The sequence below is a fragment of the Mobula birostris genome, chromosome 3 (assembly GCF_030028105.1).
Source record: "Mobula birostris isolate sMobBir1 chromosome 3, sMobBir1.hap1, whole genome shotgun sequence".
Classification (NCBI taxonomy): domain Eukaryota; kingdom Metazoa; phylum Chordata; class Chondrichthyes; order Myliobatiformes; family Myliobatidae; genus Mobula; species Mobula birostris.
In genome coordinates, this window is record NC_092372.1 from 167,730,105 (window position 1) to 167,743,853 (window position 13,749).

The 13,749-nt window shown below is 42.1% G+C and overlaps 1 protein-coding gene across 3 annotated transcripts in view; it reads left to right on the forward strand.

The window, feature by feature from the left end:
- Positions 1–13,749, forward strand: part of LOC140195405 (polypeptide N-acetylgalactosaminyltransferase 15-like) — a 66,193-nt gene that overhangs the window by 17,030 nt on the left and 35,414 nt on the right. For all 3 annotated transcript variants that reach the window (XM_072253641.1, XM_072253643.1, XM_072253644.1), the window contains exon 4: positions 7,520–7,687. In XM_072253641.1, coding sequence (XP_072109742.1) covers positions 7,520–7,687 — 168 coding nt within the window. The remainder of the gene's footprint in view (positions 1–7,519; positions 7,688–13,749) is intronic.

Consider the following 13,749-nt stretch of genomic DNA (forward strand, 5'->3'; position numbering starts at 1 on the left):
TAAAGTAAGGAGTGATCTTTTCAGTAGACAAAATGTATTAGATCTTACAAGTTATCACTGGTGTTTAGTCAAGGAAAAAAAAAAGAGCTGGTAAAATCCAATTTTCTTCATATGCATCACCAAAAGCAGAAGACGTAGAGCCCTGCAGTGGAGCACTGTGTTACCGAGACAGTGGAGCACTGTGTTACTGAGACAGTGGAGCACTGTGTTACCACAGTGGAGCACTGTGTTACTGAGACAGTGGAGCACTGTGTTACTGAGACAGTGGAGCACTGTGTTACCACAGTGGAGCACTGTGTTACCGAGACAGTGGAGCACAGTGTTACTGAGACAGTGGAGCACTGTGTTACTGAGACAGTGGAGCACTGTGTTACCACAGTGGAGCACTGTTACTGAAACTCTCCAGCGTTCATTCTGCGGAATTGCCTCTGAGAATCTGGGCCAGATGAGATGGTGTAGAATCCAAGACTGATTGATTTCAATAGATACTGTTACTAAGTGGGTAGGAGACAAAAGAGAGATACTTCCTATTTGATTGTTTTGGTTAAATAAAATTGGCTTGGGTGTTTTTGGTTAATTATTTAATGTTATTATAAATACTAAATTTCTCTAACTGTACTGAATATTATACTTAAAATTCTATTGTTTTTGGCTTGTTGAAGAGGCATTTTAAACTACCATGTTACCCTTACAATTTTGGGGATGACTTTTTGCCATCTGTCAAAACTTTCAGTGGTGTTTTGGAGGCAAGACTTAAAAGGAAATCTGTTATTATCCAGACCATGCCACTGGGGTCCAGGGTATTTCAGACCACTGATGTCATCTTCTACATTAGTAGTCGGGTTAAGGATATCAGTGAGCAGTAGCAGTACATTCTGGAGAGGTAGTATAAACAATCAAGTTTTGGACTATATTAGTACTTCCGGCAAAAAATGTCCTTCCATGAAGATATTCATGAACTGGATGGACTTTTGTAACAATCCAGTTGTTTCATGAGTCAAGTCACTGACACTAACTCTTCAGTTCCGGAATTATGTTGTAATTTGCAGTTAATATCATCAGTCTATGGTGTTGGGATTCAAATTCATTTCTCTAAATCAATGATTTAGTCCTCTGGGTGCTGCTGTACCATATTATTTATAACATTGGCTTTGCCTTCGCTTTCAGTGTTATTGTAAAGTGTATTCATGTCATCCATCTGCAGTGGGAGTCTTATTATTTTTGAATTTGAGTGCATTTAATCTTTCTTGACTTACTTTAGATGTCATAAATTTAAATATTTTAAATATGATTTTTGCTGCTCATGATGTCATTTCCTCTGTGATGGGGGGAATAAGTACGTATTGAGTAACCATCTTGTGGAACACCTTATTTCAGTCTACAACACGACACCAAATTTCAGTCACACTTACTTATATTCTTTGCCTCATTCCCACTCTATCCTCTGTCTCTGACCTCCGGCACTGCTCTGCTGACGCTTAGTGTATTCCTGATGGAAAACCACCACGGGCTAGAAGTTCAACGTAGCTCCGAAACAAAAATCGTACGGCATTGTTAATAATCAGGCAAACTGCAGCACAGCCATTTTGTGCACATTTATGAGTGGTTCAGCGCCCACTGGGAAATTTACCTCACAGTTTAGTGGGATTTCTCTTCACTCTGGCACTTTGCTTTCTGGTATAAGACTTCCCCAGATGACATCAACATCATGGAACAGTTCTTGTTCTGTTGCAGAACCACCTATACGAACTCAGTTTTGTATGAAACCCTCCTTTTTAAATGACTAACACTCAACCTGCAGGTATCTTTCGTAGTTAAGGTATAAGATCTCTTATCAGCTCAGACAGAACCTTGCTTGTGACTGGAATGCCTTGCTCACAAAGGCAGGGTCATGATCACTCTTAGATTCCTGACTCAGAATTATCTGAGGCTGATGAGCTTGCTAATCCCTGCTCACTACCACATCGCTCCCAAAGTCTCACATTCCATTTTTTTCTTCAGCAAATAGAATCAGGCAGAATGGATGAGGGCATTTCTGTGATGCAATCTTCTTGCGTGGTACTTGGCATTCCAGTGAAATTGCCAGCGCAAATTTCATTCCTTCTATGCAAAAGTAAAATATTACAGATGCTGGAAATCTGAAATAAACCAGAAGTTGCTGAAAATACTCCAGATGGTCAGGAAGCACCTTTGGAGAAATTAGAAGTGTCATCAAGCTAAAATGTTAACTCAGTTTCTCACACCACACTGCAGATATTCAGAATCTTCATTCAAATCCTCATAGTAACCTTTGCAGCAACTCCTGGGACATTATCTCAGACATCCCACCTCTCCCAGAAGTTCCAGGAGTCTCCAGCATATTAATAGTGGTTCCCTGATGCCCGCAAATTATATAAAATGTCCCGGAAATCAATTTTTTTGAGAGAGAAAAGCGAGCGAGCGCGAGAGAGACCACGAGAGCGAGAGCAACCACGAGAGAGAGAGAGCGAGTGCGAGAGAGACCACGAGAGCGAGAGAGCGCCAATGGCAGAGTGTTTCAAAAAAAGAAAATATAAAACGTATGTCACCCCAGACTACCCTAAAGTGTACCCCTGTCTAACAGGGGTCAAAAATAATGACAGTGTTGCTCGCTGCACTGTTTGCAACAGTGACTTTTCTATTGCCCATGGTGGATTAAGACTGTAAAAAACATATTGAGGTGAGTTTAACAAGTGTCATTCGTTCATTAGCATAGCTAACGTTATTTAAACTAGCTGGCTAGCTGCTAAGGAGCTACTCTATTGCAGACATCCCACCTCTCCCAAAAGTTCCGGGAGTCTCCCACAAATTGATGGTGCTACCTCCCTGAAATTACAAACGTAGTTTTTGCAGAGTGGAATGTCTGTTATCTAAATTGGGAAAGATATCCAAAAGCGAATCAAGCTTGATACAATTGTACTTAAGTAATCATACAATATACCAGACTCCTCTAACAAAGCCCTGACGATATCCTGTCCTTCTGACAGGAGATCCACCAGAGGTGACAGTATGAAGGGAAGGGTAATCAGGGAGGCCTCAACATCGACTTTAAGTCCAACTAAATCTTGTGGCTTCAGCTGAAACTTGGGCAGCCAACCCCTTTTTCTGATTGCCACTTGCCATCCGTTCTCCGTGGATCCAAAGACATCTGAGTGAAGCACTGAAAATATCAAAGGTAAAGAATGCACTGTGGATTTGGAACATTATTGACAGCAGCCACCCTAGAACTAGAAGTTTGTGAATCAAAGTCAGCATAAGGCTATTATGGCGACAGGAGCCTGGCTTCAATTCCACCGTTGTCTGGAAGGAGTCTGTACATTCCCCCCATGACTGCGTGGGTTTCCTCTGAATTGTCCGGTTTCCTCCTACAGTCCAATTATGTATGGGTTAGTAGAACTTGTCACATGGGTGTAATTGGGCTGCACAGGTCTGTTGGGTCAGAAGGGCCTGATACTGTACTGGATCTCTAAATAATAATAAGAAGAATCTAGGCTGACACTTCAGTGCCACAATAACTGAATGCCATGGAGTGAGAAATTATTTCAGATGCTAAACTGAGGTCATGTCTACTGTCCGTGGTGAAGTAAAATGTATGCAGTTTTTCAAAGAGCAGCACATCTATTCTCATGATTTCGGTTAATAAGTATCCTTTGATCACAACCCAGGTTTAGATTGGCCTGAAGTTTGTGCAAAAAAACCCCCACTATTTCCACAGTTTTATATGGTAATAGTGAGAAAATTTTGGATCCTTTGCACAGGAAAATCTGGGTCTGCTGTGCAGTTAATTAGACCTGTGATTACAACAGAAAATCTCCCCACAGAACATGTATCAGATTAACACACACAATGCACACAAAATGCGTGAGGAACTCAGCAGGCCAGGCAGCATCTATGGAAAAGAGTACAGTCGACGTTTCAGGCCGAGAGCGTTCAGCAGGACTGCTGAGTTCCTCCAGCATTTTGTGTGCGTTGCTTGGACTTCCAGTATCTGCAGATAGTCTCTTGTTTCCATCTGATTAAACCTGCTGCCTTCACTTATTTAAACAGAAAGGAATGATTATGTGAAAAAGAGGTAAATTTCATTTATTTTATCTTTTGTGAAATGTGAATGCATTTAATTACCTTAAGATATTTTAAGTATTTACACATAATTAATTTTGAAATAGTTTCAGTACTTTATATTTTACTAGCGTAACACTTTACCACACAAGGACCAGTGGCTTTTGTGAGGGAACACTGGCCTTTAAGAACCTTGCCCCACTTCCCTCTGATCATTGCAGCATTGATTCATTTGGTGTCTGCTCTCCTTCATAAATGGAGGAATGTTACTTGTAATCTAGTATGTACCTTTAAGAGATTGACCTGTCCCTGCCAAGCTACAATGGGATAATTGTGGGAACCTGCAAAACATGGAACTCAATCAATAAGGATTGCTGCACTGGAATAACCAATGTTAGTCTTAGTGTGATGTTACATGGGGAAACCACTGCAACAGTTATCTGTGAACCTTACTGTTGAAATTTTAGATCTTTGTGCAAGTAAAAGAACTTAGAATTTGGATCTTACTTGTGTAAATAAAATACAGCTTAATTCTTCATTTGTTGGAAGGGAATTTCATAATGAAATTGAATTGACCTTTGAATATAAATTAGCCATGTTCTGATGATTACCACTGGCATTTTACGAATAGCATATTTATTCCAGAAGATATTTTCTACTTGGCTGGTGAAATTCTTTCTGAGTTGTCATGGATACCTTAAGAAACAGAAACAATGTGGATAGGATTCCAGTACAGGCCTAAGTCTGAATGTGCCCTTTTACGGTGGGAAGGCTAGATGTTGTCCCACAATAGCATTCTTTGTAAACATTAACTTAATTCAGCTGCTTCAATTAATTACGTCGCAGTTGGACAGCAGTATCTATAGGAACAAAGCTGCAAAAGATATGCTGATTTCTTCAGCTGGAATGAGTAAAAAAGCTATAAATGTTGATGTGTGTTTCTGGATCTGATACGTGAAAATCAAATACTGTTGTGATATATCATTGCTTGCTGCTCTAAATGGATCTTGCTTTCAACCAAATGGTTAATAGTATTTGTAGTCTAGTGTAGTTGAATTCCTCTGTGTGGAGTGAACTCCCCCCCAGCCCCCGATGTGGCAAATTATCTCAGTATATTAATTTTATTTATTTAGTGATGCAGCACAGAACATGCCCTTCTGGCCCTTTGAGCTGCGCTGCCCCAGCAACCTCAGTTTAACCCGAGCCTGATCATGGGACAATTTACAATGACCAATTAACCTGCCCAGTATGCCTTTAGACTGTGGGAGGAAACCGGAGTGCCTGGGGAAAACCCACACTTTCAATGGGGAAAACAATGACCCTGAAATTGAACTATGAACTCCAAAGCTCCGAGCTGTAATAGTGTCACACTAACCACCACGCTCCCATGGTGCCCATATCTGGGGCATCAAGCCCTTTGTGGTTATATTTGATTTCTTGGTATCAGTATTATTCTATTCGATGCAGCTTTAATTGAAGCTGGCAAGTGTACCACCACAATAAGTTAATGGACATTCATAAGATAATGGACAGTCAATCCATAAAAAGCATGCTGACATGGTCAAGAGGTTCAGTTGTTGTTCAGACCAGGTGCTCCGATTTCCTCCCACATTCCAAAAGACCTAAGAGTAGTAACTTGTTGGCACACTATGTTGGCACTGGAAGCATGTTGACTCTTGTAGGCTGCCCCAGCACACCTTTGGACTTTGTTGGTCGTTAGCATTTCACTATATGTTTTGATGTAGATTCAAAGCATAGTTATTATCAAAGAATGTATAAATTATACAACTCGAAAGTTGTTTGCTTACTGGCAGCCACAAAGCAAGATACCCGAATAACTCAATTTTTTAAAAAGTCCAAAAACAACTGCGCAAAGAAAGAGAGAGAGAGAGACCAATAAACACACACACATCATGCAAACCATAGAGGCAAGTCAACAGTACCCTGAACCAGGTGGAGTCCCAGATTCACTCCCGGAGCATCCAGAGGAGGCCCAAGCCTCAGTCCCCAGTTCATCACAAATAAAGCTAATATTTAAAATCTTTAAAGCGAGTTGACAGAGGAGAACCTGTAAGTATAGTTTGATTGTATTTTTAGAGGACATTTAGAAATGTGTTACATAAGAGGCACAATATAAAACCTGCTGATATTGGGGAAGGTGTCTTATCATGAATCAAGGACTGGTTACCAGACAGAAGACAGAGAGTTTAAATATATAGGTATTTTTCACACAGGATGGATGTACCTAGTGGCACAGTGGTTAGTTTGTGGCCCTCAGTTATTTGGTTAGTTGGTTAGTTGGCATCCATCTGTCTCGAAGACCAATGGGTGATGATGATCATCATCACAAGCCTGGGCGGAAGGTATGGAGATCCTGAGATGCCCAGTTGTCAAGATCTCCCTCTAGGCCTCACCAGTGTAGTCCAAAGGAAAGCTTATGAACTAATATGTTTGACACAGCTTGGCTGCAGGAACTGCTGGAATGACGTCCAGCTGCCTTAGGGGCTCCACTCCGGATTTGTTGTCTGGGTTTACTCCCATAGCCTTCATCTCTCTTGAAGCTACCCACAAGGCAGTGGGGTTACTTACCTCAATTATTTACTATCTATATTAATGACTTGTGTAGATAGAGGTGGGGACAGAATGTAAAGTATCTAGCTTCGCTGAAGACATAGAAGTAGGTAGGAAGACATGATGAGCATATCTGGACTCTGCAACAGATCGAGTGAGCGGGCAAAATATTGGTAAATTGGCATTTATTCTAGTGTGAGGTTACGCACTGCTTTAGGAGGGATCAAAATTATGAGGGGGATAGATAGAGTTGACATAGATAGGCTTTTTCCATTGAGAGTAGGGAAGATTCAAACAAGAGGACATGAGTTGAGAGGGGGCAAAAGTTTAGGGGTAACATGAGGGGGAACTTCTTTACTCAAAGAGTGGTAGCTGTGTGGAACGAGCTTCCAGCAGAAGTGGTAGAGGCAGGTTCAATATTGTCATTTAAAGTAAAACTGGATAGTTATATGGACAGGAAAGGAATGGAGGGTTATGGGCTGAGTGCAGGTCAGTGGGACTAGGTGAGAGTAAGCGTTCAGCACTGACTAGAAAGGCCAAGATGGCCTGTTTCCGTGCTGTAATTGTTATATGGTTATAAAAGACAAATTATTATCTTATTGGAGATGATAATTGAATGGATTTCAGAGGGATTTAGATGTTCTTGTGCAGTATAGCAGATTACAACAAAATTCTACCTTCAATACATATTCTGCTCTCGATTGCTGGAAATAGTAATAAAATTTTGGTTGTTATTACTTTGTGCTTAAGTGAAATGAAATGGAAAGCACTGCTCGTAACATTTGGGAAGGGCTGTATGATCAGTTCTTATAAAATTAAAGAAGAGAAGATGGAGAGAAGTTTGATGCCATTTGTTTTTCTTTCATTGCAGAACTCGTGTTGTTTCTCCTGTAATAGATGTTATTGATTGGAAAACGTTCCAGTACTATCACTCGGTTGATCCACAGCGAGGAGTTTTCAACTGGAAGCTGGACTTCCATTGGGAACCAATACCAGAGTATGAACAGCAGTGGAGGAAGTCTCCAATCAGCCCTATCCAGTAGGTGATAAAAACAGGGGCCATTTAACTTTGATAATATTTAAAGTAAATAAGATTTTAAAAAATGATACAGGGGGATGAACTTTTCCCATTATGACTAAAAATCAGAGGCGTCACTTGCAAAACAATATACAGTGATGTAAAGTGAAAATTAGGGGCTAATAAATATCCTTTTACTTTACATAATGCTACATACTGTATGAAGTAACCTGATTGGCTTAAGAGAAGAATGCATTGTTTAATTTGCCTCTGACCCAAACAACCATGGAAAGTCCATGGACCTTTTAAGTTGCAGGAGCAGCATTAACATCTCACATGCAGCACAAACAATTGACAAGATGCTGGAACAGAATCCCAACTGGTGCTCCACTCTGTGAAGCATCCTGAAGCCAACAACAGCGCAGCAGTGTGGCCACCAATGAAGTCACGTCCGTTATTTATTGATGCAGTCATCAATGTATTGGAAAATGAGTTGAGTGAGTGATCCAAGTAGGACTGAAACAAAGACTTTCCTACATATTCCCACAAAAAGACAGGTGTAGCTTGGGCCTATAGGAGATCTTTCCCCTGCTCGAAAAGTGAGTGATTTTTTTTCAGTGAGTGTGTTGATAGAGGATAACTAAGTAGGTCTCTGTTCAAAGATCAAGCAGGAAGCTCTCAAATCTTCCTCATGTGGGATGGAGTTGCAGAGGAAATATTCGGCCATGATGAAGATTAATCAATGATAATCAGATAAATGGGAAACATTGAAGTGAGTGAGAATATCAGAGATATCACAAAAGCTGGACTAGGGGAGAAAGGAAACCAGGTCGGAAAAAGTGAGTTCAGTGGGGCAAGAGCAGGCTGAAATAATAGTCCAACCTGGACAGTCCTTAAGGATCTTGGGGAGAAGATAGCAGCAGACTGTGTGAGGATGAGACATGGAAGACTGTGTGAGGATGAGACATGGAAGACTGTGTGAGGATGAGACATGGAAGACTGTGAGGATGAGACATGGAAGACTGAGGATGAGACATGGAATGCTGTGTGAGGATGAGACATGGAACGCTGTAGGAATGAGACACAACAAAGTTGGAAAGAAGATCTGATGAGGATATGAAATTCATATCTGTGTGGGTGACAATGGTTTGATGTTCAAAGTGAAGTTTAAGGATATGACTGACAGTTGGCATCTGGCCTCAATGAAACCTCACTGTCAAATCACAACCTTTTCAGCAGGTTTTAATATAAAAGTCAGTTCTTTAAGTGAATTACTGTGAATTGAGAAGAGGGTAGGTTAGGGCAGTGGTCCTCAACCACCGGGTCACGAGCATGTGCTACTGGGGAGTGAGGGAGGGGGATGGAAACATTAAGGCAGCAAACATGCCTGCATTTGTTATCAATGTGCATATGAAGAGAAGGTATGAGACCAGCTAGAAGGGTTCAGGTGGATTGGGGATTCTGGAGGGAAGTCACCATTGAACAGTCTTATTTGGCATCAGAGAAAGAAAGAGGGAGGGGATGGTGAGACAACGACATAATAAGGAACTGAACGCGTGGGAGGAATTATGGGGGAGAGATGGGTTCAGAGGAAACAGAAGGAGGAGAAAGGTCAGGAACAGTATTGGAAACCAAGAGCTGTCGAAGTTTGCAGTAGTTGATATTTGAATACAAGAAAAGTACTGTAAATAGAAATAAAAGCAAGAAGTACAGTATATGATATTGAAAAACAGTGTTCAATGTTCTCCATCTGCTTAGGCTAAAATAGAAAGTAAAATGAGTGAGAAAAAAAGCAGAAAATTGCCAAACCTGGAAATCGGAAATGAAAACAGAGGTTTAAGCAGCGTCAGTGGGGAAACAAAGTGAAACAACATTTTAAGTTGATAACATTTCATCGAACACATCACAATATATTGATCACATTGGGCAATGAGGTTATTGATCTGAACCATTAACTTTGTTTCTCTCTCCCCAGATGTGCCTGACTTGAAATATCTGTTTTTATTTAAGAAAACGGGCGAGGCTACCCACACAGGAAGAGGGAGTGGGTGGGCTTTTCTGTTCTCCTGTTCAGTGCTGCACTAGGCTGGAGGTCTTCATTCTGAGCATAGGGGCCAGTAAAGCACCATGCATCTCAAAGAAAAAAATGGCTGCAGCCGCTAGCACTTTAGTGCAGGGGTATTTATTACAAAACTTAGCGAAAATAGTGAAAAGAAAACTGCTAATATTTACAAAAAGATATCTGTCAGAAAACACAATAATAGCTCCATTCTATTCTTCCAGTTTGAACTTCTGGCTGCCTCCATCTCTCTCTCACTGAGGGCAACCAGCTTCTTTTTTGTTACTCTAGGACATACCATCTTTAAATACCACCAAAGTGAACTTAAGACTGCACATGATTTAGAATATGATGCACCCCACAATGTAATTAGAATCATATTACAAAATAAACATAAATATCTACATTAAATGCAATATACAAACAACATGTACACATTTACATATTTCTTTCCTGAAGAAATTGAATGTTCTGCTGTATTTGGTAGGAAAGCCAACCCGAGTGCATCAGCTTGATTCAGGACCCATTATGAGAATATACTGAGGAAGACACAAAAGTGCGTTCACTCAGCGCAACAACAGCAGAATGACAAGGCAATGTCTGTGTATGTGTGAATGTGTGTGTGTAAGGAGTGAATTTAACGAGTGCTCTCCATCCCATTACCACTCTCATCTCCTGCGGCAAAGATGCTCAGTAGCCAAGAATGCTAGTCTGCAATAACGTTCCCTTTCCCTGCTATAATGGTGGACACAGAATTTCAAAGATTGCAGCTTCGGGTGCCACCATGTCACTCTGGCATTATGGTCCTTCATTGGGTGAACGCATTCTTGGTGTAAAGGGTCAAAGTTCCTGCCAAGGAGGTAGTACCGGAGGCTGTCAAGGCCCCACTTAATGGCCAGATGCTCCTCTTCAATGATGGAACACCTGTTTTCACCTGGGAGCAGCTTTCAGCACAGGGAAAGGCATCCACTTGGTCAAGAAACTGTTTGACGAAGTCTGAGCTCACACCAAGAAATCCTGACTCACTGAGTTCCTCCAGCACTTTGCTTTTTTGTTGGCACTCCTGAACTTTTCCCAGCATCAGTTGCACAACCAAGGATACAGTATACTTTGTTATAGGAGTACCACACTGTTCTGTACACAATATTTCAGTAATATTGCAAATATATTGTTTGATTAAGCATTCATTGTTGTTTACATAATGTACTGCAGGTTATATGTAAAGGTACGTGAAAAGTACGTACACCCCCACATCATATGTGCGTGCCACGCTAAAGGTAAAAAAAAAGTAGTCTGCAATAACGTTTCTAACCCTCCAAGGGACTCTCAGGGTAACTTTGCAGAATTAGGGAGAGGGAGAAATGAAGGCAAGGAACCTTTGGTAGTTTCCTCTAAGACTTTCATTTGCTACCATTGTCAGCAGCCAGGTCATAAGTCCTGTGTGTGAGTGAGGTATGTGCTATGCACCAAGAGAGGAAAAATGTGATGATGATGATGATGATAATGACTGTAATGATAATGATTGCAAATAAGGGAATGGAAAACAAGCAGAATGTGAGGGGAAAGAGCCAGTGTTTATAACAGTCAAAGTTAATGGAAAGCCTGTTAAAGCTCTCTTAGATTCTGGTAGCTCACTGTCATTTATTAAGAAAAGTCATGCCCCTGCCTCTAGTGTTGACGCAGTTACCAAACACCTTCCACTGTGTCCATGGTGACTGGAAGTCTGAGCCACTGGCAGAACTCAACATTGAGTTGGGTGATCACAAGTATTTGATGTAAGTGGGGGTGCTGGAGAAACTACCAGTCAACATGATTCTGAGGAGAGATTTGCCTATGTTACGAGTTACTGAGGAATCACATCCATCTGTTACTGCAGGAGTAGATTCTGGGGTTTCTGATTTTGTCAAAACCAAAGCAGTGGCCGTGATACAGTCTCTGCCTGTCTTGGATGTGAGTCTGTGTAAGGGAGGAACCAAAAAGCCTCGAAAGTCACGCTAGTGATGGTGCCTTGAGAAATAAGCTGGTTCTCCTGCCTCTGCTGATGTTTGTACAGATAATGTACCTGTACTTTTCGCAAATAAAATGACAGGAGGTGTTTTAATGTTTAAGAAAAAACCATAACAACTCATTTATTGAACTTCAAAAATCTGAACACAAAGCGCGGTAAAAGTAGTTTAGGTAATCATGTCATCATGCCAGTCCAGCCTCTTAAAGTGAACCCTAACTCAACATCGGTGGCTGTGAATTATGTACCTTTCCACTAATTACATTACCCTACACAGGCACGCCCAGAATTTACTAAAACTGGCATTGTGGGCCTGTCTGGAGCTTAACATGCCGCCCAGCTGGGGTCCTATGCTCCCTGGGTGGAGGAACAGCAGGTGCCTCTGGCTTGTCCAGTGGCGTGTTGCTACACTCACAGTTGTGTCGTGATGGCAGGGGCATGGTAACGGAATCCTCCAAATCTCAGTGGGCCAGTTTAAGGCAATCTACCGAAACACATTCAGGTTTACCCCTCTTATCTGTGATAAAAGTCTTCTCTCTCCATTCCAATACGCAGGATGGGCCATCGTAAGGGGGCCTAAGGGGATATTGGTGTGCATCATGGCAGCAAAAACAAACAAGGCGGAACGTAGGTCAACAGGAACCCAAGATTGTTGTGCGCCATGATAGGAGGTAGGAATATGTGCAAAGGAATTGAATTTACTGAGGAGAGTGAAACCCTATTGAGAGGCTAACCAAGCAGAGGTGACGTCAGGAATAAAATCACTTGGCACTCATGATGGCTACCCGTGTACTAACTCAGCCACAGACGACTGCAGGTCCTTTTTTAGAGATGTTCTGAGCCCCAGCAGGACCCATGGGAGCTGATCATGTCAACACTCATCTGTCAGTGAAGCCCTCAGAGCAGCCTTTAAGTAGCAGTGAAACTGCTCGCATTGGCCATTAGACTGTGGGTGATACGCCTAATGTTGAGGTTCTGGGCCATCAGAGCCCACAGGTCTGATATAAACTGGGGACCAGGATCAGAGGAAGTGTCAGATGGGTGCTAAACCGAACAACCCGGGTGTTGATGAATGACTGAGCCATGTTTGCGACCATCGTCAATGCTAGAGGGATGACCTTTGGCCACCTGGTGGTGTGGTCCACCGTGGTAAAGAGGTGTGTGAAACTGTGGGGGGGGGGCGGTGGGAGGGATGACATGGTCAAACCATTGCTCAGGGACCTCAGAAGTTGCCAGTAGCGCCTGGACATAATGGTTAATTTCTGCCCGCTGGAACTCCACATAGGCTGTGGTCCAATCACACACGTTCTTTCTAAGGCTCTGCCACACAAATTTTAGTGCAACTGGTTTCTGTGAGGCCTTCCGGCCTGGATGAGAGAGGCCATGAGTGGAGTTAAAAACATATGCTCCCAGTTTGTGGGCACAAATGGGGCAAGGTCAACTGTGTGAGACATTGCACAGGAGAGAACCCCAACTTCCCCAAACTTAACGTCAGTCACCTGCAAACCCATGCCTGCTGTTCGGTAAGCCTGGGCCTCTGGGTCAGCTGCCATGCTGGCATAGTCTACCCCTGTGTGTATGGGCCTCAATGACTGGCCGTGAGAGGCAATCAACTACAGCATTATTTTTCCCCTTAATGTGTTGTATATCAGTTGTGGACTCAGATATGTAAGCCAAGGGTCTGATATTTTGGCCATTGCATGCATGAGGGGTTTGTGGTCAATGAATGTTGTAAAATAGCAACTCTCTAGAAGAAAACAGAATGGTGGATAACCATATAGAGACTGAGAAGCTCATGGTCAAACGTGCTGTACTTCTTTTCAGGGGGCAGAACTGGTGGCTGCCACACATCTCCAATCAACAGTTCGTACACAGCACCCACGGCATAGACTGAAGCATCACTAGTCATGGCAATGGATGCCTTAGGGATAGAGAGTCATAGGGTCACATTGAAAAGAGCTTATTTCGTATCATCAAATGCCCTGGTCACATCTGCTGACCAGTTAAGCATTTGATTCG